At 50.7% G+C, this 24,601-nt stretch overlaps 1 protein-coding gene across 2 annotated transcripts; it reads left to right on the top strand.

The window, feature by feature from the left end:
• Positions 1-1,465: 1,465 nt before the first annotated feature.
• Positions 1,466-24,601, top strand: ACSBG2 (acyl-CoA synthetase bubblegum family member 2). Of its 2 annotated transcripts, none has more exons than XM_054050424.1 (15): positions 1,466-1,557; positions 6,796-6,925; positions 11,227-11,297; positions 12,145-12,386; positions 13,622-13,710; positions 14,289-14,409; positions 15,256-15,336; positions 15,833-15,982; positions 16,162-16,338; positions 17,390-17,571; positions 18,559-18,792; positions 19,437-19,654; positions 20,561-20,700; positions 21,248-21,494; positions 23,057-24,601. In XM_054050424.1, the coding sequence occupies exons 2-15, from the start codon at positions 6,801-6,803 to the stop codon at positions 23,170-23,172; spliced, it is 2,193 nt and encodes a 730-aa protein (XP_053906399.1). In that variant the 5' UTR covers positions 1,466-1,557; positions 6,796-6,800; the 3' UTR covers positions 23,173-24,601. The 2 variants fall into 2 exon arrangements, with proteins under 2 accessions (XP_053906399.1, XP_053906398.1); XM_054050423.1 differs by lacking the exon at positions 1,466-1,557 and adding an exon at positions 6,304-6,455.

Raw genomic sequence — 24,601 nt, 5'->3', positions numbered from 1 at the left:
ACGGGGCTGAGGTACTCAGTGGTGGGGCTGGGATGCTTAGTAGTGGGGCAGTGCTCAGTGCCTGGCTGTTGTGCTGAAAAGAGGGGCTGGGGTGCTCAAGGGTCAGGCCATGGGGGTCAAATGCAGGGCTGGAGCGCTCAATGGTGGGACTGGAGCACTCAGTGTTGGGGCCATGGGGCTTAACATTGGGGCCATCGCACTCAATAATGAGGCCACAGGGCTCAAAGGCAGGGCTGGGACACTCAGTGGAGGGCTGCGGGGCTCAAAGGCAGGGCTGGGACACTCAGTGGAGGGCTGCGGGGCTCAAAGGCAGGGCTGGGACACTCAGTGGGGGGGCCGTGGGGCTCAAAGGCAGGGCTGGGACACTCAGTGGAGGGGCCGTGGAGCTCAAAGGCAGGACTGGGACACTCAGTGGAGGGGCCGTGGAGCTCAAAGGCAGGACTGGGACACTCAGTGGAGGGGCTGTGGGGCTCAAAGGCAGGACTGGGACACTCAGTGGAGGGGCCGTGGGGCTCAAAGGCAGGGCTGGGACACTCAATGAGGGGCCGTGGGGCTCAAAGGCAGGACTGGGACACTCAGTGGAGGGCTGTGGGGCTCAAAGGTAGGGCTGGGACACTCAGTGGAGGGCTGTGGGGCTCAAAGGCAGAGCTGGGACACTCAGTGGAGGGGCTGTGGGGCTCAAAGGCAGGGCTGGGACACTCAGTGGAGGGCCGTGGGGCTCAAAGGCAGAGCTGGGACACTCAGTGGAGGGGCTGTGGGGTTTCAAAGGCAGAGCTGGGACACTCAGTGGAGGGGCCGTGGGGCTCAAAGGCAGAGCTGGGACACTCAGTGGAGGGGCTGTGGGGCTCAAAGGCAGAGCTGGGACACTCAGTGGAGGGCCGTGGGGCTCAAAGGCAGAGCTGGGACACTCAGTGGAGGGGCCGTGGGGCTCAAAGGCAGGGCTGGGACACTCAGTGTTGGGGCCGTGGGGCTCAAAGGCAGGGCTGGGACACCCAATGGAGGGGTAGTGGGGCTCAAAGGCAGGGCTGGGACACTCAGTGGAGGGCTGTGGGGCTCAAAGGCAGGGCTGGGACACTCAGTGGAGGGCTGTGGGGCTCAAAGGCAGGGCTGGGACACCCAATGGAGGGGTAGTGGGGCTCAAAGGCAGAGCTGGGACACTCAGTGGAGGGGCCGTGGGGCTCAAAGGCAGGGCTGGGACACTCAATGAGGGGCCATGGGGCTCAAAGGCAGGGCTGGGACACTCCATGGTGGGGCTGCAGCGCTCCCCGTTGAGGCCGCGTCTCCCACCGCCCGCGCCGCTCAGTGAATCCTGAATGGCGGCCTCGCGCCGGGTCAATGACCGCGTGTGACCGCCGCCGGGCAGGGGGCGTGGCCTCGTCGCCTCCGTTCCGCCCCTCGTCCAATGGCTCTGCCGCGCGGGTTCTCCGAGCCCCTGCGATTGGTCGGGTGGTGGGGAAGCCCCGCCCCCTCCGCGCTCGGAGTCGGCCCTCTCGCGGCGGCCGCTCTTAAAGGGGCCCCGCGTGGCGGCGCGCGCCGTGGTGCGCGCAGCTCCTCAAGGTAACGGGGTGCGTGGGGCTGCTGTCACGTGACATCCCCCCACTTTGCGCGGGAAACGCCGGGAACCATATGCGCTGGGATGGGGATGAATGAATGGATGGACGGGGAGGGGATGGGGGAGCTCGATCCTGCCGTGCCCACGAGGCTTCCACGCGAACTTTGGGATGTCCTGAGCCGGGGCTGTGCCGCCGTAGGGTCGGGGTGGGTGCTGGACCCCAAACATCTCGTGTAGGGTTCGATATGTCACCGCTGAGTTCATCCCTCAGAGGAGGGCGCGGACCCAGAGGGGAGCGAGGAGTGGCTGAGGGAACTGAGTCTGGAGAAGATTAGGCTGAGGGGAGACCTCATCGTGCTCTGCTGCTTCCTCACACGGGAAGAAGGAGGAGAAGGTGCTGAGCTCTTCTCTCTGGTGACCAAGGACAGGATCTGAGGGAATGGCAGGAGGATGCCAGGGAGGGTCAGGTTGGAGGCTCTGGAGTGTGTCCAGAGAAGAGCAGTGGGGCTGGAGGAGAGGCTGGAGAACAAGTCTTATGAGGAGTGGCTGAGAGCTGGGGTTGTTTAGCCTGGAGAAAGGAGGAGGCTGAGGGGAGACCTTATTGCTCTCTACAACTGCCTGAAAGGAGGGTGTAGAGAGGAGGGAGCTGGGCTCTTCTCCCAAGTGACAGGGGACAGGATAAGGGGGAATGGCCTCAAGCTGCACCAGGGGAGGGTCAGACTGGACATCAGGAATAAATTTTACACAGAAAGGGTCGTTGGGCCCTGGCAGAGGCTGCGCAGGGGGGTGTTGGAGTCCCCATCCCTGGAGGTATTTAAAAGATGGGTAGCTAAGGTGCTCAGGGGCATGGTTTAGTGGCAGACAGTAATGGTTAGACTCTAAGAGGTCTTTTCCAACCTAGTGATTCTATGATTCTGTGACATGATGAGAAGGTTCTACCCTCAGAGGGTAGAGCACTGGAACAGCTCCCCAGGGGAGCAGTCACAGTGCCAAGGCTGACAATAGATGGTCTTTAAGGTCCCTTCCAACCCAAACTATTCTATAATCTTCCAGAAGCCCTTGGCCAACACCCTCAGCCCCACGGTGTAGCTGTTGGGGTGTCCTGTGCAGGGGCAGGAGTTGGACTTGATGATCCTTGTGGGTCCCTTCTAGTTCAGGACATTCCGTGATTCCTGGCTTTGCTGAGCTGGTTTCTCCGAACATCTCATTCGCAAATGAGTGGCCTGGCCAACAGAGCTGGAATATGGTGAGATTTTGGTTAAGAACTCCATGGTCAATTCAGAGCTGACCCAGCATGGGCTGAGGGTGGTGGGTGATGTGAGAGGTCCCGTCCCTTTCTGTGTGCGGCTGTCACCAGTGACACTGCGTGAGGTGGCCAGAGCACTGGGAGATGCTCTGATGCTGACTGTGCCACCAGTTCCCAGCCACACTGGACATCAGGCAGGGACTGAGCCATGGGTGGTGAGCGCTGGTACAAGTATGAGTGATGGAGGCATGCCTGGAAATGCATCCCTGTGTGTTCCAACTGCCTGCACGGGGGTTTTCCCCATCACTGGCGAATGTGCAGGTGGTGCAGTAACAGAACAGCTTCCTTGTGAGTCACAGCACTCCTCCAGTGCTGGGATGTTTTAGATCAAATCCCCAGCAATCTGCATAAAATTGAGACTAACAAGTTGTATGGTGGCCTGTGCTGCTGTGGATCCATGTGGTATCAATGCCGCTGGTGTTTGTGGGTCTGGCTGACGGTGACAGTGCATGAGCAGCGCTGTTCAGCCCAAGCTCAGCACTGAGCTCAGCGTCTGCTGCAGTTGTGCAGTTCACTCAAGATCTTGGCGTGGTAGTATCCTTGTAGGGGTTGGGGCCAGCTTTCCTCCTGTTCCCTCTGCTCCTGCATAATGAAGGCATTGAATAACTCCTGATGCGTGGTCAGAGGTTCTGCTGGGGAGAAAACCTTCAGTGCTTAGGAAGCTTAGGAAGCACTGCTCCTTTAAAAATGGATTTTGGCTAAAAGAGGAAGAGGGGTTTGCTCAGCTTCCTCACTTAATAAATCATCAAAGAAAACTAAGGAACAAAAAGGTCGAGTGTCTGTTCTAGAGGATATGTGGAAAGGCAATGAGATAACACGGCCATTTCCTAAAGCTGATCAGCACGGGGTAGTTGGATCGGATCGGATGTGGTGGCTTTAAAAAGAAAAGAGATCAGGAAGAGGAAGCAAAGTGGGCTGTGCTGGAAAGTATCAAGTGGCTAAGAGACGTAGACCAGAATTTGAATTGATGGGTTTGCAGCTCTGGGTGTGTTTTAAGTGAAGGCGTGTTCAGAAAAATGAAACCTTCCCTCCTGTCCCGTTGTCTGTCACGAGTTCAAGTGTCACTGCATTTCTGTTAGTGAAGCTCTGCAGCGGTTTCGATGGAATCATTCACCGGCTTCCAGTTCTTCTGGGACACAGTGTTCCCTCAAAGCAGGAGAGGCTTTGTATTTAAATGACTAAAGTTGTCACACAGGTTTAATTAAAAGGGAGGTTTCTCTTGGCAGATTCTTGTTTGGGTGCATGGTCTCACGTTCCTGAAGAAACACGGTGCATCACAGTGTGTTAGCTCCTCTAGAAACTGCGTGTGGTGTGAGAGGCTCAATTGTGATCCCATTTACCCTGTGAACACGTGTGTGTTTCCAGTGGCCTGTGTAGCATAGCTGGGTTTGTAATGAAGCATCAAAGAAGGAAGGAGCCAGACGTGGTGCTTAGCAGGGCTGGAGAGAGTAAATAGCTCAGCGTAGTTCTGTTTCTGACTTAAAAATGCATGACTGACTCAGGATTCTGATGCCTTGCATCCACAAGGGAACTGGCACGACCAGGTTGCACTCTAGATTTCAGCTTGCAAGCTCCTGTTCCATGGTGTGAGTGCACCCAGGCACCACCAGAAGTGGTGGTGGGCTGCTGCTCTCCAGGTGTTGAGGGCCACGTGGCATTGATAACTGGATTCTCTTTCAAGAACCCTTCCTACTGGATGTGGCGGTGACAGAGATGGGACTTGGCCTTTCTCTGCCCAATGTTTTCCCAACCAGCTTCTGTCACCTGTGAGCTCGCTGTGCTGTGCTGTGCTGTGTTGTGGAACAGCTGGCATGAGGACACCTCCACCCTTTCCCTTGAACCTTTCCTGCTGCAATAAAGAGCAGATGGTGAGAGAAGGGCTGTAATTAGAGAGAAAAGCTTGCTTCAGGGGTGTGGGGGACTTAAATTCCTTGTTGTGGGGTGCTGGGAACAAAGGCAAGTACAGAATTGCCAAAGAGGGTTGAGTGCAATGACAGCATCTCGGTATGTTCCTCCTCACTTATGTTCTCCTCCTCCTTGCGTGGGTGTCTCTTTAAGCAAGGGAGGTGGTGGTGACAGCTCCAGTGGGCATCACACAGTGTGGTCATCTCTACGAGATGGGGGTTTGAGTTCCTCCAGACTGGGGAGGGAACTGAACCCAGGTTTCACAGGTCTGGGTGGCTGCTTTGTAAAGATAATCTCGGAATCCTAGAATGGTGAGGGCTGGAAGGGCCCTCTGGAGCTCATCCAGTCTGACCTCATGGCTAAAGCAGGGTCATCTTGAGCAGGTTGCACAGGAGTATGTCCTGGTGGGCTGGAATATCTCCAGAGAAGGCAACTCCGTGCCCTCCCTGGACGGCCTGTTCCCATGCTCTGTCACCCTTGCAGGAAAGAAGTTTTTCCTTATGTTCAGGTGGAGCTTCCTGGGCTCCAAGAAGTGCCTGGTGCCCTTTGTCCTGTCACTGGGCATTACTGAGCAGGGTCTGGCCTCATCCTCCTGCCCTCTGCCCTTCGGGTATTGATCAGCGATGATAAGGTCACCTCTCGGTCTTCTCCAGGCTGAACAGACCCAGGTCCCTCAGCGTCTCCTCATAACAGAGATGCTCCAGCCCCTTCATCGCCTATGGGTCCCCAATAATGCCCCTTTTATCACAGCTGTCTTATTAAATAAACAGAATAACCCACTCTTTTAGCCCAGAATGGGGCATGAGGTGACATCTGCCAGTTCTCCAGAAACTTCAGAGATGGGATTTTTGGAGCCATCTCTTTCTTTCTCAGCTGCTCATAAATGAAACTATTTGTGTGCTGAGTTGCAGCCTGGAGCAGAGTGTGGCGTGAGCAGTGACGTTTCCTTGTGCCGATGAAGAAGTGGAAAGGGGGGGCTGAACCTCCCTGGGCTGGAGGCAGCTCTGCCCGCTCTAGGTTGTGGCTGTTCATGGTTTTCCCACCCGTCAGAGGCTGTGGCTGGGCTGGGTCGGATTTGTTAGATAAAAGGGCTCTTTCCTTTAGCTCCCGTCTCTCCTTGTTCAGACAAACCTGCTCCTTGCCCTGCTTTAAATTGCATCCCTCTGATGCCGGTACTGCATGCTGAAATCCACTGCTTAAAAGGATCAAGGGGAATGAGATGCATCACCAATCAGCTAGAAATCCCTTGGAACAATTAATACTCAGCCCGTCAAGTCAAGCATCAAAAGCCTTTAACAAATGTAAACCTTAAATAAAACCAGTGCTGTTTTCAGCACTGGAAACCTTCCATTTAGGTGATGAAATCCCCTAATGCTGAACGTGGTGCAGAAAGCACGAGGGCTGATGTTAATGAGAGCGGGTTCAATCTCTGGGGTGTCTGGGGCTGGGTCCCCTGAGGGGGATCCCGAACCCCATGGGGTTTCTGAGGCTGGCGAGCAGGCGCAGGGCCAGGGCTTCCGTAAGAGGCGACTGTGTGGGGTGATGAGCCGCTTCCAATTGCGAGGCAGGCAGCACATGACATAAGATGCTCCAGATCTGCCTCCTGAGTGCTAGTTTAAAAATAAAGCCGAGTCCACATTGTCTGGAGCGGCTGCAGGAGAAGAGACTGCACAAAGGCGGAGACGATGCGGTGTAAGGCTGGGTTGAGGGAGAGGGTGTCTGAGAGCTGAGCTGGAGTGTTTGGGGCAAAGGAAGTGTGGAATTTGAATTGTTGAGCTTGCGGTGTTCTCTGTAAGCTGCGATTTTGGGCTGGGAATAGATTTATTGCCTAGCACTGATCAGGGTGCTTGAATGAATTCTGTGTGGTGCAGAGCATGCTGTGCCCGCTGTCAGAATTTACCTTGTTTCACGCAAACCCAGCACTCGGGGGTCACGCCGGTTTTGGGTTGCTGTGGTCAGGCAGCTCCGTCACTGAGAGCTGATTTACTGCAGTGTTGCATTGTATGCTAATTTTTACAACCTGTTTTTGCAGGGACAATGCTATGCGAGTCAGATGCACGCGTGACACTCGCGGAACCAGACCCCACCGCTTATTTTAATTCGGGTCCTCAAGGGAACGGTGAGGTGGCACTAGATGATGTGCTGCTCAGCTCTGCAACGAGGTTGGTGTAATTTAACATGACATTTTCTTTGTTTTGACCTGTACACACAGGCTGGGTTTGTATTCCATCATAAATACTTAGATTAATTAAGATTTTTTTTTTCTGAAAAAAATTCAAACATTTGTTACAACTTCCACAATCCCAAAGCTGAATCCGCAATCTCATCCTCTCAAAGGAAAAGAGGAAGAGGATTCAGTTTGTTGTGCAGAGATACCACACAGACTATGGAGCTTAGAGTAATGTGCATCTAATCGAAATGTAAAGCACAGGAATGCCTTGTATTTAATGGAAGTTGATTATGGTTATATGATGTAGATTTAATATTAAGTTTAATATAAGCTTAAAGTTATGGCTGCCCCATCCCTGGAGGTGTTGAATGGGGCTTGGAGCAACCTGATCCAGTGGGAGGTATCCTTGCCCATGGCAGGGGGTTGGAACTGGCTGAGCTTTAAGGTCTCTTTCAGTCCAAACTATTCCATGATTCTATGAGTGGTAAAATATACTGCATAGTCAGAAAGAGCATGTAAAGTAAAGGAACTTTGTGTAATTGTTATTCTGTGTAATTGAGAGGGTGCTGATGAGCACTTGGGGCACCTCCCAAGTGCTGTGGTGTTTCTGATGTGATGCTGTGCTGCACACAGTGCCATGTGCTGCCGTGGGGATGGTTTGTGAGCAGGTCCTGTGCTGATTCTTATCCAACTCCTGTTAAGTCCTCATGGCTTCAGGTTGTGCCAGGGGAGGTTTAGATTGGCTATTATCTTGAATATTTGATATTATCGAAGATGATCAGAGGGGCTGGAGCACGAGGACTGGCTCAGAGAGGTGGGCTTCGTCAGCCTGGAGAAGAGAAGTCTCAGAGGAGATCTTATAGTGACCTTCCAATACCTGAAGGGGCTACAAGAAAGCTGGAGAGGGACTGTTCATAAAGGCTTGTGGTGACAGAATGAAGGGGAATAAACTGAAGAGGAGCAGATTTAGACTAGACATTAGGAAGAATTTCTTCCCCATGAGAGTGGGGAGGCCCTGGTACAGTTTGCCCAGGAAAGTTGCGGCTGCCCCATCCCTGGAGGTGTTCCAGGCCAGGTTGGATGGGCCTTGGGCAGCCTGAGCCAGTGGGATGTCCCTGCCCACGGCGGGGGGGTTGGAACTAGATGATCTTTAAGGTCCCTTCCAACCCTAACTATTCTATGATTAGGAAAAATTCCTTTACTGAGAGAGTGGTGAAGCCCTAGCAGAGGCTGCCCAGGGCAGTGGTGGAGTCTGCATCACTGGAGGGGTTCAAAAACCACATGGATGTGGCACATGGTTTAATAGGCACGGTGGGCTTGGGCTGACGGTTGGGCTGGATGAGCTTAGAGGTCTTTTTCAACCTTAATGATTATAAGTCTCTGTAAATCTCAGCAGCCTCTTACTAAAGATCGGATAAAGGTCTGTATCTCACACAGGGTATGGGATATAGCCAACAAAATGTTCTCTACCAAAATCTTTTCAGGCTGCATTTGAATTGCATGTGGTAAGGGGGAAACAGAGATGACTCTATTTACTGTAACGGAAATAGCTAGGGCGTTTTTACTCCTCTACAGGGTCATTTCCATGCTTTGATCATAAAGCTGGTAGAGAAATGGTGCAGAACTATTGCAACTGAGGATTAATTAGTGCTGAAAAATGTTCTCAGTAATGAGGAGGAAACAAGTGGTAGGGAACATCTCGTAATCCCTTTGGGGGAAATAAGGAAGAAATTGATTTACTTCCCTGTGGTTCCTTGCTTGCAGATTAGATAGAAGAAGCAGTATTGCTTTTGAAGCATGCACAGGCAAATATTCTGTCTTAAATCTTATCAGATGCCCAAAGCAATAATACCATAGTTGAGCATCTCCTAAAAATTCAGAGAATCATGGAATCACAGAATGCTTTGGGTTGGAAAGGACCTCAAAGCCCATCCAGTCCCATCCCCTGCCATGGGCAGGGACACCTCCTACTGGATCAGGGGCTCCAAGCCCCATCCACCTGGCCTGGAACACCTCCAGGGCTGGGGCAGCCACCACTGCTCTGGGCAACCTGGGCCAGGGCCTCCGCACCCTCGCAGCAAAACATTTCTTCCTAATATCTCATCTCAATCTCCCTTCTTGCAGCTGAAATCCGTTCCCCTTGTCCTGTCTCTGCACTCCCTGACCAAGAGCCCCTCCCCAGCTTTCCTGTAGGCAGAGGCAACATAAACCAGAGGGGAGCGATTTACCCCTCACACTGATGTTCTTGCAGTGCTTTGTGCTCACTTGTCTTCCCTTTAGTCTTGTAGAAAGGGAGAAAAATGTGGGACTCGAGGGGATCCCTGCCTGGATCAGGGACCAAGGATCTCCTTCTTGGACATAGGAGGGGCTGGTTGTGACAGGCGGCATTGCTGGGGCTCTCCTGGCCCCAGAGCTGCCCCTGTGAGGGCTGGGGTGGTTGTGATGTCATGGGCCTGCAGCCTATGGGAACCAGGGCTAGGGAGGAGCTGTGCACCAAACATAGCCATGGGCAAGTGGAAACACCCAGTGCTGGCGTGAGGAAACCAACACCACTGTGATGGCTGGGAGAGCAAGGTCCTGGAAGGAGGTGGCAAGGCAAGATGGCATTTGTGGTTCTTTGGAATAGAATCTTGGCTCGACAAAACATGGGCCTTGGTGCTGCACCGATGATCCAAGCGGGTATTGCCCTGGGCATGGGCCATGGTCATAGAATCATATTAAGAATTATTAAAGTTGGAAAAGACCTCTAAGGTCATTGACTCCAACCATCAACACAACACCACCATCCCGACTAAACCATGTCCTGAAGCGCCACATCTAGATGCTTTTTGAACCCTTCTGGGGTTGGAGACGCTCCCGCTGCCCTGGATGGCCTCTGCCAGGGCTTCAATGCTCTTTCAGTAAAGAAATTTTTCCTACTATTCCTACACCTCCCCTGGTGCAACTTGAGGTCATCTGCCTGCGGGTTGGAGGGCGGGATGGCCTAGGGAGGAGGGCAGAGGCATTTAAACACCACATCATGCGGTATCTGGTGTCCAACTTGCCTGAAGTGGGAGGTGCAGCTTAATTATTCCTTGTACTCATCACTTATGGCTGTGAGGTCTCCCTTTGGAAAAGGACAGAAGAAGAATGCTGTTCTGCAAACACAGGCAGGTGACATCTCACCAGATTTTGCAAGGCTGTAAGGAGAAGGTGCAGCTGTCAGCTGGCACTGCTCCTCCTGGTGAGGAGCCTGGCTGAAACAGGCAGGGAATATGCCTGTTTCCCTTGCTTCACAAACATCTGGTGGGAGCCCGAAGCTCTAATTTTATTAGGAATGCCTAACAACAAGATTTTCTGTTAGATCCATTTCCTGCTCTTCAGCTGCCTGGCCTCCTGACGGAGGAGGATTCCATGTGGGATTCCCTGCAGGATGCAGAGCTGGGGGCATTGCTGTGCTGCTTAGGAGAGAGGCCCGGGGCAACCCCGTTCTGTAGACCCATGTACTGTGGGCAGGGGTAAAGCCCCAGGTCCACGTGCTCTTCCTGCCCTGCTCCTCACTCCTGTGGTATGAAATGATCCCTGTTTTCTGGTTGCCATGTTCATGGATTCTTCTGCCTCTCATCTGAAATTACAGATACGTTAGGAAAACCTGCCTGTGTTTTAAAGCAGTGCAGACAAAGCTTGCGTGTTCTGATAGGGGTCTGTTTTGTTGCTGTAGCCATGTAGGCTGGTAAAATTAATAAAGTTACTTGCAGAACATTAGGAATCTTAGAATCATTTGGTTGGAAAAAACCTTTAAGATCGTGTCCAACTGTTCTTGTCCACTACTAAACCAGATCCCTGAGCACCTCATCTGCCTGTCTTTTAAAAACCTCCAGGGATGGGGACTCCACCACCTTCCTGGGAGCCTCTGCCAGTGCCTGAGAACCCTTTCAGTGAAGACATTTTTCCTAATATCCAGTCTAAACCTGCCCTGGCACAATTTGAGGCCATTTCCTTTTGTCCTATCACTTCTTATTTGGGAGAAGAGACCAACACCCACCTCGCTACAACCTCCTTTCAGGCAGTTGTAGACAGTGATGAGGTCTCCCCTCAGCCTCCTCCCGGCTAAACACCCTCAGCTCCCTCTCCTAACCCCTCCTCCAGCCCCTCCCCCAGCTCCCTTCACTTCTCTGGACGTGCTCTGGCCCCTCAGTGTGTAGTGAGGGGCCCAAAACCGAGCATAGGAACCACTTTGACATCCAAGGACTGATAGAATTAAGTGGTGGAACAAGTAAAGCCTATCCATGGGTAACTGCTTTTGCCTTGCAGATCTGATGAGGTCCCTGGCATCAAGACAGCTGAAGGCACCAACAAAAAGCCAGACATGCATAGCTTCAGAGGTAAGTGGAAGACTTTAGTTACTGTGAGGTGCGTAGATCATTATTGACATGAGAGGAATTTGTCCAACCATAATAATGAAAAAAGAAACTCAAATTGCAGGGTAGTCTGTGCAAAAGCCTCTTGAACTTTGAGTTTAAAGCACGGATGTGCTTCAAGGAGTAAACATCACTGCCTAGTGCTTATCTGCAAGATAATAGAATCATAGAATCATAGAATAGTTTGGGTTGGAAGGGATCTTTATAGGTCATCCAGTCCAACCCTCCTGCAGTGAGCAGAGACATATTCAACTCATCCACTTGCTTAGTGCCCCATCCAACCTGACCTTGAATAAACATAGCCCCAGGGATGGGGCATCTACCATTCCTCTGGGAAACCTGCACCAGTGTTTGACCACCCTCAGCGTGAAAAATTTCTTCCTAATATCTAGTCTAAACTTCTCTTGTTTTAACTTAAAACCATTACCCCTTATCCTATTGCTACCAACCCTGCTAAAATGTTTTTCCGCATAATAATGTCCTGCTAACAGCCCTCCTTAGGGAAACAAAGGTAAAACACAGCACCTGTGGATGTTATAGGAAGCTGCCACCTTACCTTCAGCTCTAGGACAGTAAAGCAGGGGGATGTGAATGGGGAATGATGAACACAGTTTTGAACATGATTTAGAGAGTTCATCTACCAGTCCTGGTCTAAAATATTGGATGTTGTATGGCAAAAAGTCAAAAAAGGGGGGTGAGAGGAGGTATGACAGCATTTACTCTTATATGTTTGATACTTGTATTTATATTGCTGTTATGGCAACGAGTGATTTCTAAATGTAAGATGCTGAACGCTTTTCTTTCAACCCAGCCTCTTCACCTCCGGCCTCCAGTCTGTGGACAACACGACGAGATGGGGAAGTCAAATTGAGGATGGAGGAACAGGGCGTAGGCAGCGAGGTGCCAAAGACCATTCATGAACTGTTCCGGGAAGCTGTTTGTAAATACCGAGATCGTTATGCCCTTGCTTCCAAGAAGGATGGCCAGTGGATAAAACTAACGTACAAGACGTACTATCATGAGTGCTGGAAAGCAGCAAAAAGCTTCCTGAAGGTGAAGTTTGGGTTGATTCTGCTCCTGCTTTGGGTTCAGTTGGTTTAACCGTGGCTTTGGGCAAATCTACCTTCACCTTGCGAGTTCTCTGAGCATGGGGAGTCCTGAACTGACAGGGAAATACTTGAACAGGCCATAAGCAGCCTGGTAATTCCTGCAGTGGTTTTGTTTAAATTTCTTACAAGTTGCTTCCATATTTGACTAAAACCAAGTGTGTGGGGAAGCCTTTAATATGAGTTGTTTGAGGTGTATGGTAAACCAGGACAACACCCCTCAGAAGGCCTGTGAATTTTAATCTTTCTAAGCAAAACCTTGAGGGGATGTGTATGAATCAGTCTTAAATGTCAAAGTGGCTGAGCCTTTTCCCTGCAGTGTTGGGAATGAAGACACTTGGAGAGAAATCCACGTTCTCTCTGCGTACTAATATCATTATCGTAGAATCATGGAATGGTTTGGGTTGAGAGGGGCCTCAAAGCCCATCCAGTTCCAACCCCCTGCCATGGGCGAGGACACCTCCCACTGGATCAGGGGGCTATTATGAAGTCTTATTTCTTGAAGTTAAGAACAGTCTGTATTCACTGCTATGGTGGGAACTTCCTCTCTGGGACAACACCAGAGAACAGCAGAAGGAGATTTAAAGACTGGGACTTTGACAGCTAGAATTCCATGGCAAAGCATCTCACACCGTCCCTGGGGCTTGTTGCTTTGTCCCCATTGATACCTAACATCTGTAACCTGTACCAAATGATGAAATGTCACAGCAGGTGTACATAGAATCACAATCATGGAATGGTTTGGATTGGAAGGGACCTTAAAGCCCATCCAGTTCCACCCCCTGCCATGGGCAGGGACACCTCTCCCTGGTTGCTCAAAGCCTCTTCCAACCTGGCCTTGGTCCTATTGTCTAAGTTACGTTCTCATTCCCAGCCCAAAGGGAACTGAGCAGTACCTGGAGTGCAGGTTTAGAACACCATTAGCGTCGGTGAGCTACTCACACCAGCTGCAGACCTGAGCAAATCCATTTTTCCCTGCCTACTGATAAAGCAGGACAGTGTCTGATCCAATACAGAACCTATCAAGTTTCAGGTCTTGAGAAGTTTTCCACTGTGATATACTGTATATAATGGCCTGAATGCTTCCTTTGATTTCGTGCTTACAGCAGAGATCTGTAAATTAACTCTAAGCATCCTTCAAAGGGAAACCAAGGTTGCTGTAATCTCATCTCTTGTTTACAGCTGGGACTGGAGCGTTTCCATGGAGTTTGCATCTTGGGATTCAATTCTGCAGAGTGGTTTATTGCTGACATTGGAGCTATCCTTGCAGGGTAAGGATGAATCTTGGCTCTTGACATGCATTTTGCTTTAACATTCAGACAGTAATTTCAGTATTCATGTGAGAAGGAGTTTTAATTTAAAAACCAAACAAATGAATTTTGTAAAAAACCTGGAAGAAAACCGACTGCTTCTATGTGAGTGTAATAAGGGTAGGCAGAACCTAAACTCTCTCTTTGCTTCATTATGGATTAATGAGACGAAAAAGTCATTTTTTTAGCCAGGTGCTTCTGTCAAATGAAGACAAACAGCAGGCTAATGCAAAACCCTGCTTACACTTTTAATGAAAACAATGATGGGAAATGCCAGAGGATTGCAGCCCTGGAGTTTGATACTTGCTTCCGCCAGAGACACTGCGGTCCTTTACACCATTCTGACATTTCCCATGCCCCAGACCAGAGCCTTTGCTCTTGGAATTAAGCCCTCTGCTCTTTGTTGTTTTATGGGATATTATTCCTGAAGTTTTTCCTCTGTTAATATTTGAAATGCTCTGACTTTTGCCAGCTGCTTTGCTTCTCCTCTTATTCTCGGGTTTGCTTTACTGTTTGTTTTCACCCCTTTTCTTTTGCAGGGGATTTGCTGTTGGTATCTATGCTACAAACTCTCCTGAGGCCTGTCACTACGTAGCAGAGAACTGCAGTGCCAATGTTGTGGTAGTGGAAAACGATAAACAGCTTCAGAAAATATTAGAGGTAAATACGCTTTTGAAAGGGCTGGAGGTGACAGCATCTGATAGAGGGATGTGGGAGGGCTTCTGCCAGGAGGGAAGACCAGAGGGAAATGCTGGTCTGAAAGTGAAGATGAACTGATGGAGCCTCCTTGGTGTGCTCTCTGCTCGTGCCAGTGGAGAATGCTCTACCGCTACACCTCAAGAGAGGTGAAGTGGCAGTTCCACAGCTCAGCAAAGCTTTGAGCTTAAATATGTGAAGCCAAAAAGAGCAATTGAGCATCCCCTATGTTGTCTGGCAACCCTTGCTATGAGAACAGGCTGAGATAGTTGAGGTTGTTCAACCTGGAAAAGAGAAGGCTCTAGGGAGACCTTAGAGCAGCTTCCAGTGCGGAAAGGGGCTACAAGAAGGCTGGAGAGGGACTTTTTACTAGGGCATGGAGTGACAGGACAAGCAGAAATCGCTTTAAATTGGAAGATTTAGATTAGACATTAGGAAGAAATGCTTCACAATGAAGGTGGTGAGGCACTGGCCCAGGTTGTCCAGTGGCTGCTCCACCCCTGGAGGTGTTCAAGACCAGGTTGGATGGAGCCTTGAGCAACCAGATCCAGTGGGAGGTGTCCCTGCCCATGGTGGGGGGTGGATCTGGATGGTCTTCAAGGTCCCTACCAACCCAAATGATTCCATGATTCTGTGATCCCAGTCCCAAATGGTTGCTGCCTCCAGTGAGGCTTCCCCATTCACAGATGAAATTTTTGTAGTATCACTGCAGAGCGCAAGGAGTAGTAGTGTGTGAAGTGATGGGGTACTTAGGCTTAGGAGGGATAAGCAGGATTTGCTCTGTCTCAGGGATCTCCCCTCTTAAAACAGATTCGGCGTAGACTACCTCATCTGAAAGCCATTGTCCAGTATGGGGAAGAGATAAAAGAGAAGAGACCAGGTCTGTACTCGGTAAGTACTGGGCATTTTCACAGCTTGTAAAGCCCAGCTATGTGTAGCTGATGGTTTGCAAGAGACCACCACCTTCCCTGGGACTGTCGTGGGAGCTTCTCTTGGTCTGGGCGAGGGATTGCTCAGCTCACTGAAGCAGTAAGTGTCTGCTGTTACTAAAATCTTAATAATCCATGTTGGAGGGCGGGTGTTAGTGTACCGAACTCTCCAAGGCAGCCTCAGGTCTCACCGTTGCTCTAGCTTGGCACTCTCAGCGTTGCTACAAAGCTGTTGAGCTTCCTCGGGGTGGGTTTGTCTCTCTTTCTGCTTCTCACTATGCCACTCTTGGTAGCCAGAAAACATTGTGGGGCTGACAGTTCATATTTACAACCTCTTCCAGATCCTGCCAGGGGTTCAGACCTAGGAAATTGTTTCCATCTGCTCATGTGTAGCATAAAGTTTAATTTTGTGTGTGATAAGCTTACAAAGTGATGGAGCTTTACTCTTCTCTGTTCAGTGGAGTGAGTTCATGGCCCTTGGCAAAGATATTCCAGATCTTCAGCTCCGTGAAATCATTGAGTCGCAGAAGCCTAACCAGTGCTGTACACTCATCTATACCTCAGGGACAACAGGACAGCCGAAGGGAGTGATGCTCAGTCACGACAACGTAAGCATCTTCTTGTTTTGCTGCCCATCCCAAGAGCTGTGTCCTGTGGTGGGTGCGGAGGGGAAACATGCCTGCTGTTGAGATCGTGGGACGTCACAAGCATGTTTTGTGAGCTGTGTTCTTGGCTGTGCCTGCTGGGAAGAGCTGTTACTCAGTCCTGCTGGGGGTTTTTGTTACAGCTGACGTGGACGGCGGTGGCCGCAGGACGCTTCCTAATGCTGGCAAATACCAAAGAGCAGGAGGAGGTGGTGGTCAGCTATCTGCCCCTCAGCCATATCGCTGCGCAGATGTGTGATATCTGGGTGCCAATTGCATACGGTGCACAAGTTTTCTTTGCTCAGCCAGATGCATTAAAGGTAAAACCATAAGATAATAAACGCCTACACTCATCTACCTGCTTATAGCTGGGGTGGGTGCTTCAAAACCAACACTGCTGACTTATCTCATGGTTCTGAAAGCTGTGCAACTCGCTTTATTTGCACAGTGACTGCTGCTCCTGTTTAAGGATCTCTTTGTTTGATGAATGTAACCACTCTGACCTTTGCCTTTTGCCCCTCTATTGCAAGCTGGGGATAAGCTGACCAAGCACTTCACAACTCAGAGCTTCTTGGTGTCTCACCTGACACCATTTCTCCACCCCAACAGCTTGGTTGAGCAACAGCTTTGTATTTGCTTTGTCCACATTGCAAAATGCCACCACCATTAAATCTGTGTCCTGAGAAGAGAGCTGATCTTCTCTTGGCACCGTGTCAGCATTGGCACTGAAAGCATTGACCCTTGCTGTCTTCTTAAAACCACTCTGACGTTTGAATGGTCCTGGGGTTCCTTTATCTTGGTGACACAGCAGGTTGAGGGAGCGGATTCTGCCCCTCTGCTCTGCTCTGGTGAGACCTCATCTGGAGGCCCATGCTCAGTTCTGGAGTCCTCAGCACAGGAAGGACATGGAGCTGTTGGAGATTGTCCAGAGGAGGCCAAGGAGGTGATCCAAGGGCTTCAGCACCTCCTGTATGAGGACAGGCTGAGAGAGTTGGGATGGGGAGATCTTAGATCGGCTTACAGTTCTGAAAGGGGCTTCAGGAAAGCTGGGGAGGGGCTCTGGATCAGAGAGTGCAGGGATGAGATGAGGGGGAATGGTTTTCAGTTGCAAGAGGGGAGATTGAAATGAGATCTTAGGAGGAAATGTTTTGCTCTGAGAGTGGGGAGGCCCTGGCCCAGGTTGCCCAGAGAAGTGGCTGCCCCATCCCTGGCTTTGAGCAACCTGATCCAGTGGGAGGTGTCCCTGCCCATGGCAGGGGGCTGGAACTGGTTTAAGGTCCCATCTGACTCAAACCATTCTGTGATTTAGTGCTGACCTGAAGTTTATAGTGAAGCACTATTTAAAGATGCATTAAACTCTTCTTTGTGCAGGGCTCCTTGATAGACACCATTCGGGAAGTGAGGCCGACTGCTTTCCTGGGAGTTCCTCGTGTCTGGGAAAAAATAGAAGAAAAAATGAAATCCATAGGTGCAAGATCGTCAGTGTTTGGAAGGAGAGTGGCCTCGTGGGCCAAGGAGGTTGGGCTGCAGACAAACCTGAAGCGGATGAATGGGTAATTACAAACTACAGTTAAGGGTTGTTAGGAACATCTGGAGATGGGCAGATTTGGATTAGACACTAGGAAGAATTTCTTCCCTATGAGAGTGGGGAGACCCTGGCCCAAGTTGCCCAGGGAAGTTGTGGCTGCCCCATCCCTGGAGGTGTTCAAGGCCAGGTTGGATGGGCCTTGGGCAGCCTGATCCCAGTGGGATGTCCCTGCCCATGGCTGGGAGGTTGGAACTGGATGATCTCTAAGGTCCCTTCCAACCCAAAATATTCTGTGATTCTATGATTCTACTATCAGGTCAAGAATTCTGTCTTTGGTAACAGCCAGATTCAGGGACAATAAAAGTCAAGTGTGGAGCTTGGATCAGCAGAGAGGGCTGGGAGTGGTGGTGGTGTGCGATTTGTTTTATTTCGTTCCCAAAGTAAGAGGGATATGGAACTGTTAGAGCAGGTCCGTAGAGGCTGTAAGATGATCCAAGGGCTGGAGCACCTCTGCTATGAGAACAGGCTGAGAGTTGGAGTTCATCCTGGAGAAGAGAAGGCCCTGGGGAGACCTCAGAGCAGCTTCCAATACCTGAAGGGGCTCCAGGAAAGCTGGGGAGAGACTTTTTACAAAGATCTGGAGTGATAGGATGAGGGGGAATGGCTTTAAATTGGAAGAGGGAAGATTTACGTTAGACATTAGGAAGAAATTCTTTGTGACAAGGGTGGGGAGGCCCTGGCCCAGGTTGCCCAGAGCAGTGGTGGCTGCCTCATCTCTGGAGGTGTTCAAGGCCAGGTTGGATGGGACTTGGAGCCCCTGATCCAGTGGGAGATGTCCCTGTCCATGGCAGGGGATGGAACTGGATGGGCTTTACGGTCCCTTCCAACCCAAACCATTCCATGACTCTATTATTTTGGTTCTGAATAAACTAAAATAGGAGGAAGGTGAAAGGAGGAACTGGGAGAAGTTCTGCTGGGTGATTGAGATCTCATAACCATTTCTCTTCTACAGCTATTCTGAAGACCCAGTGAATTTCCGCTTAGCCAGGCACTTGGTGTACAACAGAGTGCGGAAGGCCCTGGGGCTGGACCGCTGCATGAGGTGCTACACGGGGGCTGCCCCCGTCTCCAGGGAGACACTGGAATTCTTTCTAAGTCTGAACATTCCTGTGCTTGAGCTGTATGGGATGAGTGAGAGCTCTGGGCCTCACACAATGTCTCTACCTAACGTGTTCAAGCTTACCAGGTAAATACCTGTGAGTGGATGGGAGGAAGAGTTGCTTTGAGTTTCTCTTACATCTGGCACATCCGCCTTGGCTGGTGCAGCTCTTTCCTGGGGTTTTGCTGTCAGTAAAATGTCTCTAGGGAGCCAGTTCCTTCGGTCACATCTGCAGATGAAGGGCAAATGCTGTGTTACTTAAATCTAACTTGGCCTGGATTCTGTAGAAGCTGAGCAGGAAGCAGAGGATTTATGGGAAGAAGGAAGAGTTACTAACTGTAGCCTACAAGTCACTTTAATGCCAAATTAGTAAATACTGTTGCTTTGAATGCCTTGTTCAGTCCCCTTGGGTTCAGGCTGCAGAGTAAATACCACCAGCAGTTAAAGTTTGCTTCCAGGGACATAAATCTTCTCATTCAGAGCTCAGGTGTTTAAGAACAATGGGCGGAAAACACCAAGTGTGTGAGCCCTGATGGCTCTGCCAGAACAGCTTCTCCTGTAGTTCCTCAAAGGTGTCTGCTGATGCGAGTTCTGCAGTTGTAATAAAAAGCTGCCTGGCTTTGTTCAAACCCTTCAGCTGGGAGGGTGCTGCCGTAACCTCACTCTGCTGCTCGGCTATCGATTGGGTTATTTTTAAAATGACCTGGGTTCGTGTTTGTGTTCTCTTCAAGCTGTGGGAAGGAACTCGAAGGCTGCAGGACTCTGATCCACAATCCAGATGCTGATGGTGTCGGGGAGATCTGCTTCTCGGGAAGGCACATCTTCATGGGCTACTTGAACATGGAAGAGAAAACTAGAGAGGCCATTGATGAAGAGGGCTGGCTGCATTCAGGTGACCTCGGCAAGCACGATAAGGATGGATTCCTCTTCATCACCGGCAGAATTAAAGGTAAGGCCTCCCGTCACTTTGTCCTGGGTCACACGGGGCTGTGACACGATGTGTTCAGACCCTGCTAACCCTGGTTATGTGGCTGTGGCTTGCTCAGAATTCAAATACTTCTCCTTCTGAGGTCTTTAATGTGAATGTGGCTGCCGTATGTCCTGGCAGCGAGCATGGGAGGAGAGGGACGACCTCTGAAACCATTGTGTGTTTGCAGAGCAAGGTGCAATCCTCTGATTGCAGCAGCAGTGGTGGTTAATGCTTTCTTGGCCTCTTTCATGATGCCGGACCTGTCTGGGCCCCTCCAGTTCCAGTTTGCTGTGCCAGTTTGCCTCTAAGAGCAAACAACAGCTTAACTGTGTTGTGAAAATGGCTTGCAGCAGCGCTGTGCTTGGGACAGCGCTTTGACCAACCCCAAACAAATCCAATTTCCTGTAAGACTTTAATCACCAGATAGATAAATGGCCACACAAGGGGGCTGCTTTAAGCAATCTATAAAAGACAGCCAAAAAAGGCAGGCTGGCCTCTGCTCCACGTTGCATTGTGGATCTCCACACCCTCTGCTTTGCCTCAGCAAATCTTTTACTCAAGTTTCTGAAGAACTTCTGTACCGGCTCACCTGTCTTGGAGCCTGTGGGGTCTGTGGCAGCGTCCCTAACGTGCTGCAGACATGTTCCCAAACTGCAGCTGCCTCCGGAGCATTAAAGCAGCTTTTGCAATGTTGTTTGTGTGCACAGCTCAGTCCCATCTCTCCCAGCCTGCCTGGAGTCCTCCTGGTTTGCTGCCTTCTCCAGGGGTTGGGACACACCCCCACTATTTGATCTAGTAAGCACAAAGAAGCAATGAAGTCATTTCAGATCATGAAGGAAGGGGGAAAAGTTTGAAGTGTTAATCAAGATTTTTCTTTTTTTCCAGAGCTCATCATCACTGCTGGAGGTGAGAACATTCCTCCTGTTCCCATTGAGGATGCTGTAAAAGATGCTCTTCCTATCATCAGCAATGCCATGTTGGTTGGAGACAGAGCAAAATTCCTTGCTATGCTCTTAACACTAAAGGTAATGGAAAAGAGGATGGGAATCTGCTTGTGTCACTGAATGTGTTTAATCCCAGCGAGGAAGGCAATTGTTACACATTTATACACAATCTTCTAGGGACTGGAGCTGTCATGGGGTATCACTTGTAGCTGAGTTGCAAAGAGCAGTTGTAACTGTAAGGAAAAATGAGCATTGCCACTTGGTCAGATGATCAGGTTCTGTTTTGCAGGGCGGTGGGGTCTCCCCGTGCCTAACAGGGCAGAAAGAGAAGTAAAAGACCTAAAAGTGAGACAGAAAAAAAAGAAACCCTTTTGCTTTCCTTACCCATTTTCAGTCTTTCCTGGAGCAGCTTTGGGGGTGACTAAGGGAGCTCTCAAGAACCTCTTTTTAAGAGACTCTGCTTTAAACTCTCATCCCGGACTTCTATCTGGAGACCCTGCAGGCTGGTGGCTGTTCAGAACAGCGGCTGTCGCTCATTAGTGGTTGTTGCTCATTAGCGAGGCTCCTGACGGTGAAGGGAATTGGGTGTTGAGTGACACAAAGTCACCAGTTCTGACCTGTCTTGCAGTGCAAGGTAAATGCAGAAACCGGTGAGCCAGGAGATGAACTCACGCCTGAAGTTATCAAATACTGTCAGAAGCTGGGCAGCAAGGCTACGAAAGTCTCCGAGATCATCAGCAACAAAGACCAGGCTGTCTACGCGGCGATCCAGAAGGGAATTGCAGCAGTCAACGAGAGGGCTGTCTCCAACGCGCAGAAAATCCAGAAGTGGGTCCTCCTGGAGAAGGACTTCTCTCTCGCTGGTGGCGAACTGGGTGAGTGGTGGATGAGGCATTTGGGATCACTCCTTCCCAGGGCCTGGAACAGACAACACAGCCAGGGCATCCGTACTGGGAGCTGCCCACGGCCCTTCCTTGCTATGGCTTTTCCCTGTTGTGGTTAGGGGAGGGTGGGATGGGATAACTGCAGCAGTGGACATGGGTAAACCAACGGCTGTGATCTATCTGAACTTCTGTAAAGCCTTTGACACAGTCCCTCACAACATCCTTCTCTCTAAATTGGAGAGAGATGGATTTGATGGGTGGATGGTACGGTGGCTAAGAAACTGGTTGGGTGGTCGTATTCAGAGAGTAGTGGTCAATGGCTCAAAGTCCAGATGGAGATCCGTGACAAGTGTTGTCCCTCAGGGGTCCGTACTGGGACCAGTGCTGTTCAATATCTTTATCAATGATATTGACAGTGAGATTGAGTGCATCCTCAGCAAGTTTGCAGATGACCCCAAGCTGAGTGGTGTAGTTGCCACACCGGAAGGACAAGATGTCATCCAGAGGGACCTGGACAGGCTGGAGAAGTGGGGCTCTGAGAACCCCATGAGGTTCAACAAGGCCAAATGTAAAGTCCTGCACCTGGGTTGGGGCAATACCTGTTTTCGGTACATGGTGGGGGATGGTGTGATTGAGAGCAGCCCTGCAGAGAAGGACTTGGGGTGCTGGTGGATGAGAAGCTCGACATGAGCCGGCAACGTGTGCTCACAGCCCAGAAACCAACCGTGTCCTGGGCTGCATCCAAAGCAGTGTGGCCAGCAGGGAGGGAGGGGATTTTACCCCTCTGTTCCTCTCTTGTGAGACCTCACCTGGAGTATTGTGTCCAGTTCTGGAATCCTTAACATAAGAAGGAGATGGAGCTGTTGGAACGGGTCCAGAGGAGGCTACAGAGATAATCGGAGGGCTGGAGTACCTTCCATAGGAGGACAGGCTGAGAGAGTTGGGGTTGTTCAGCCTGGAGAAGAGAAGGCTCAAAGGAGATCTTACAGTGACCTTCCAGTACCTGAAGGGGCTCCAGGAAAGCTGGAGAGGGGCTGTTCATAAAGGCTTGTGGGGATAGGACGAGGGGGGATGGGTATAAACTGGAGGGGCAGATTTAGACTGGACATAAGGAAGAATTTCTTCCCCATGAGAGTGGTGAGGCCCTGGAACAGGTTGCCCAGAGCAGTGGTCGCTGCCCCATCCCTGGAGGTGTTCAAGGCCAGGTTGGATGGGGCTTGGAACCCCTGAGCCAGTGGGATGTCCCTGCCCATGGTAGGGGAGTGGAACTGGATGATCTTTAAGGTCCCTTCCTACACAAACTATTCTATGAATTCCCAGCCTGGCAGGACTGAGCTGAGCAGCACTTACCTTTGGTCCGGCGCTGTCTCTTGCAGGAGGGTTGGGCTGTTTCTTATGCACAGGGAAGGAAGGGAGGGTTTAGAAATCTCAAAAACTAATTTAGAAGTTGGTGTCTGTTGCTGTGTTCCAAATCCTCCTCCAGGCTCCCCTCTAATATCGATGTGTGTCTGTGACACCACACCATCAAAACCCCTGCTGTGTTCTTTCCCCAGGCCCCACGATGAAGCTGAAGAGACCGGTGGTGACAAAGAAGTACAAAGATGAAATTGCTCAGTTCTACGCGGAGGTGGAAACACCCACCACACCGGAGAACGCTTTCCAGCAGTAGCGTGGAGGCTCCACGCTGTGGACTGAAGCAAGCTTGGAGGACGCTTCCCCTGCTGTCCGCCTGGGATCCAGGAAGGATTCCCTGCCTTGAGGTGAAATAAAGGAGGCTTGGTCATCACGCAGCCCTTCCACATCGCTTCTCCGTACATAGCTTGGACCTCGTACTGTAGTGTGGTGTGCGTGTTGGTGCCCAGTGTTTGCCTGTGTCTGTGTTCTCATGCCAAGATATTCCCAGGTCTCCTTGCTTTGTATTTTTTGTCTTTTTATTCTTATAAGGGCAATGCAATCTTTACCTTAAATCCACATTATAAGTTATGTTTTAACCAAAGTTTTCTTTTCCTGCTCTGAATGTAAAACAATCGGGGACTGCAGTTTCGCTGCTGAGGGAGAAAGGCAGATTCCTCCCTCGTGGTGCCCTTCCCTCCCCGATGCACGGTTGCTGCATGCTGTGAGGACATTGGAATCGTTTGAAATCATTTTAAATCTCTCTACCCTCATCCGTCTCCCGTCAGGGCTGACGACGCCGTGTGGAGCCTCCCCTTCCTTGGGTTTGTTTGTGCAATATTTTGAGTCTGGTTTATCTTGTTGAGTTTGAACGAAGCCATAAATGTATTGCTAAAATAGGAACGGCCTGTGAAGCGCAAAAGGGACCGTTTGTGAGGCTGCGGACATCTGTGTGTGAAGTCTGTCTGTAGCTTTATAATCCCAGGAACGCCATCCTGAGCTGCCTGAAGCTTCAGAGCGGTGGGATGGGCTGAGGCTTTGTACCTGCACTTGTAAAGAGGAGCTGAGCTTGGGAGCCCAGGTCTCTTGCAGGGCTGTGCTCAGCCATTCCAGCAAGGGTAAAGGCCCTTTACATGGAATTCAGGGAATGCAGGACACGCAGGAGGGGCCTTCTCCAGAGCCAGGAGCTCTTGAATGTCTCTTCTAAATGGTTCTGCGAGGCTTATTCCTGCTGCCCCGTGTTTGGAGTGAGCATTAATCCCTGCAGCAGCTGGAGTGTGTGTAAACTGGCTTATTTTGAACCAGAAACCGTTATCAGAACACAGGTGGGACAGTGGTGCCTTTGAGTCGGGGTGGTGTCACCCACTGCCAGAGGAGAGCAGGAGCTCCGAGGGGAAGGGCAAGAGGCACCACGGCTCCTGAATAACACCAACAGCACTGGCCGCCGGCACCTCCAGCCTTGCTCCGTAAGGGAACCGTGGGGAATGATGGCACCTGGAACGGGGCTCCTGAGGGCGTCAAATCTAAAGCTTTTTTCCCCTGTCTGTGCTCGGTGGATTCCATGTGCCTGTGTGCCTACAGTGGGGGTTGAAATGTGCTGTCGGATCCACTGCTGATCCCGTGCAAGACTGTGTTCTTGACTCTGCGAACTGGAAATGCCTCCAACGTTGGAGGAATTCCTAATAAACAACTCTGCAGGTCGTGTC

Source organism: Cuculus canorus, chromosome 27 (genome assembly GCF_017976375.1).
Source record: "Cuculus canorus isolate bCucCan1 chromosome 27, bCucCan1.pri, whole genome shotgun sequence".
In the NCBI taxonomy this organism is placed as follows: domain Eukaryota; kingdom Metazoa; phylum Chordata; class Aves; order Cuculiformes; family Cuculidae; genus Cuculus; species Cuculus canorus.
The sequence above is the reverse complement of the archived record's forward strand: the minus strand, read 5'-3'. Positions and strand labels throughout refer to the sequence as shown.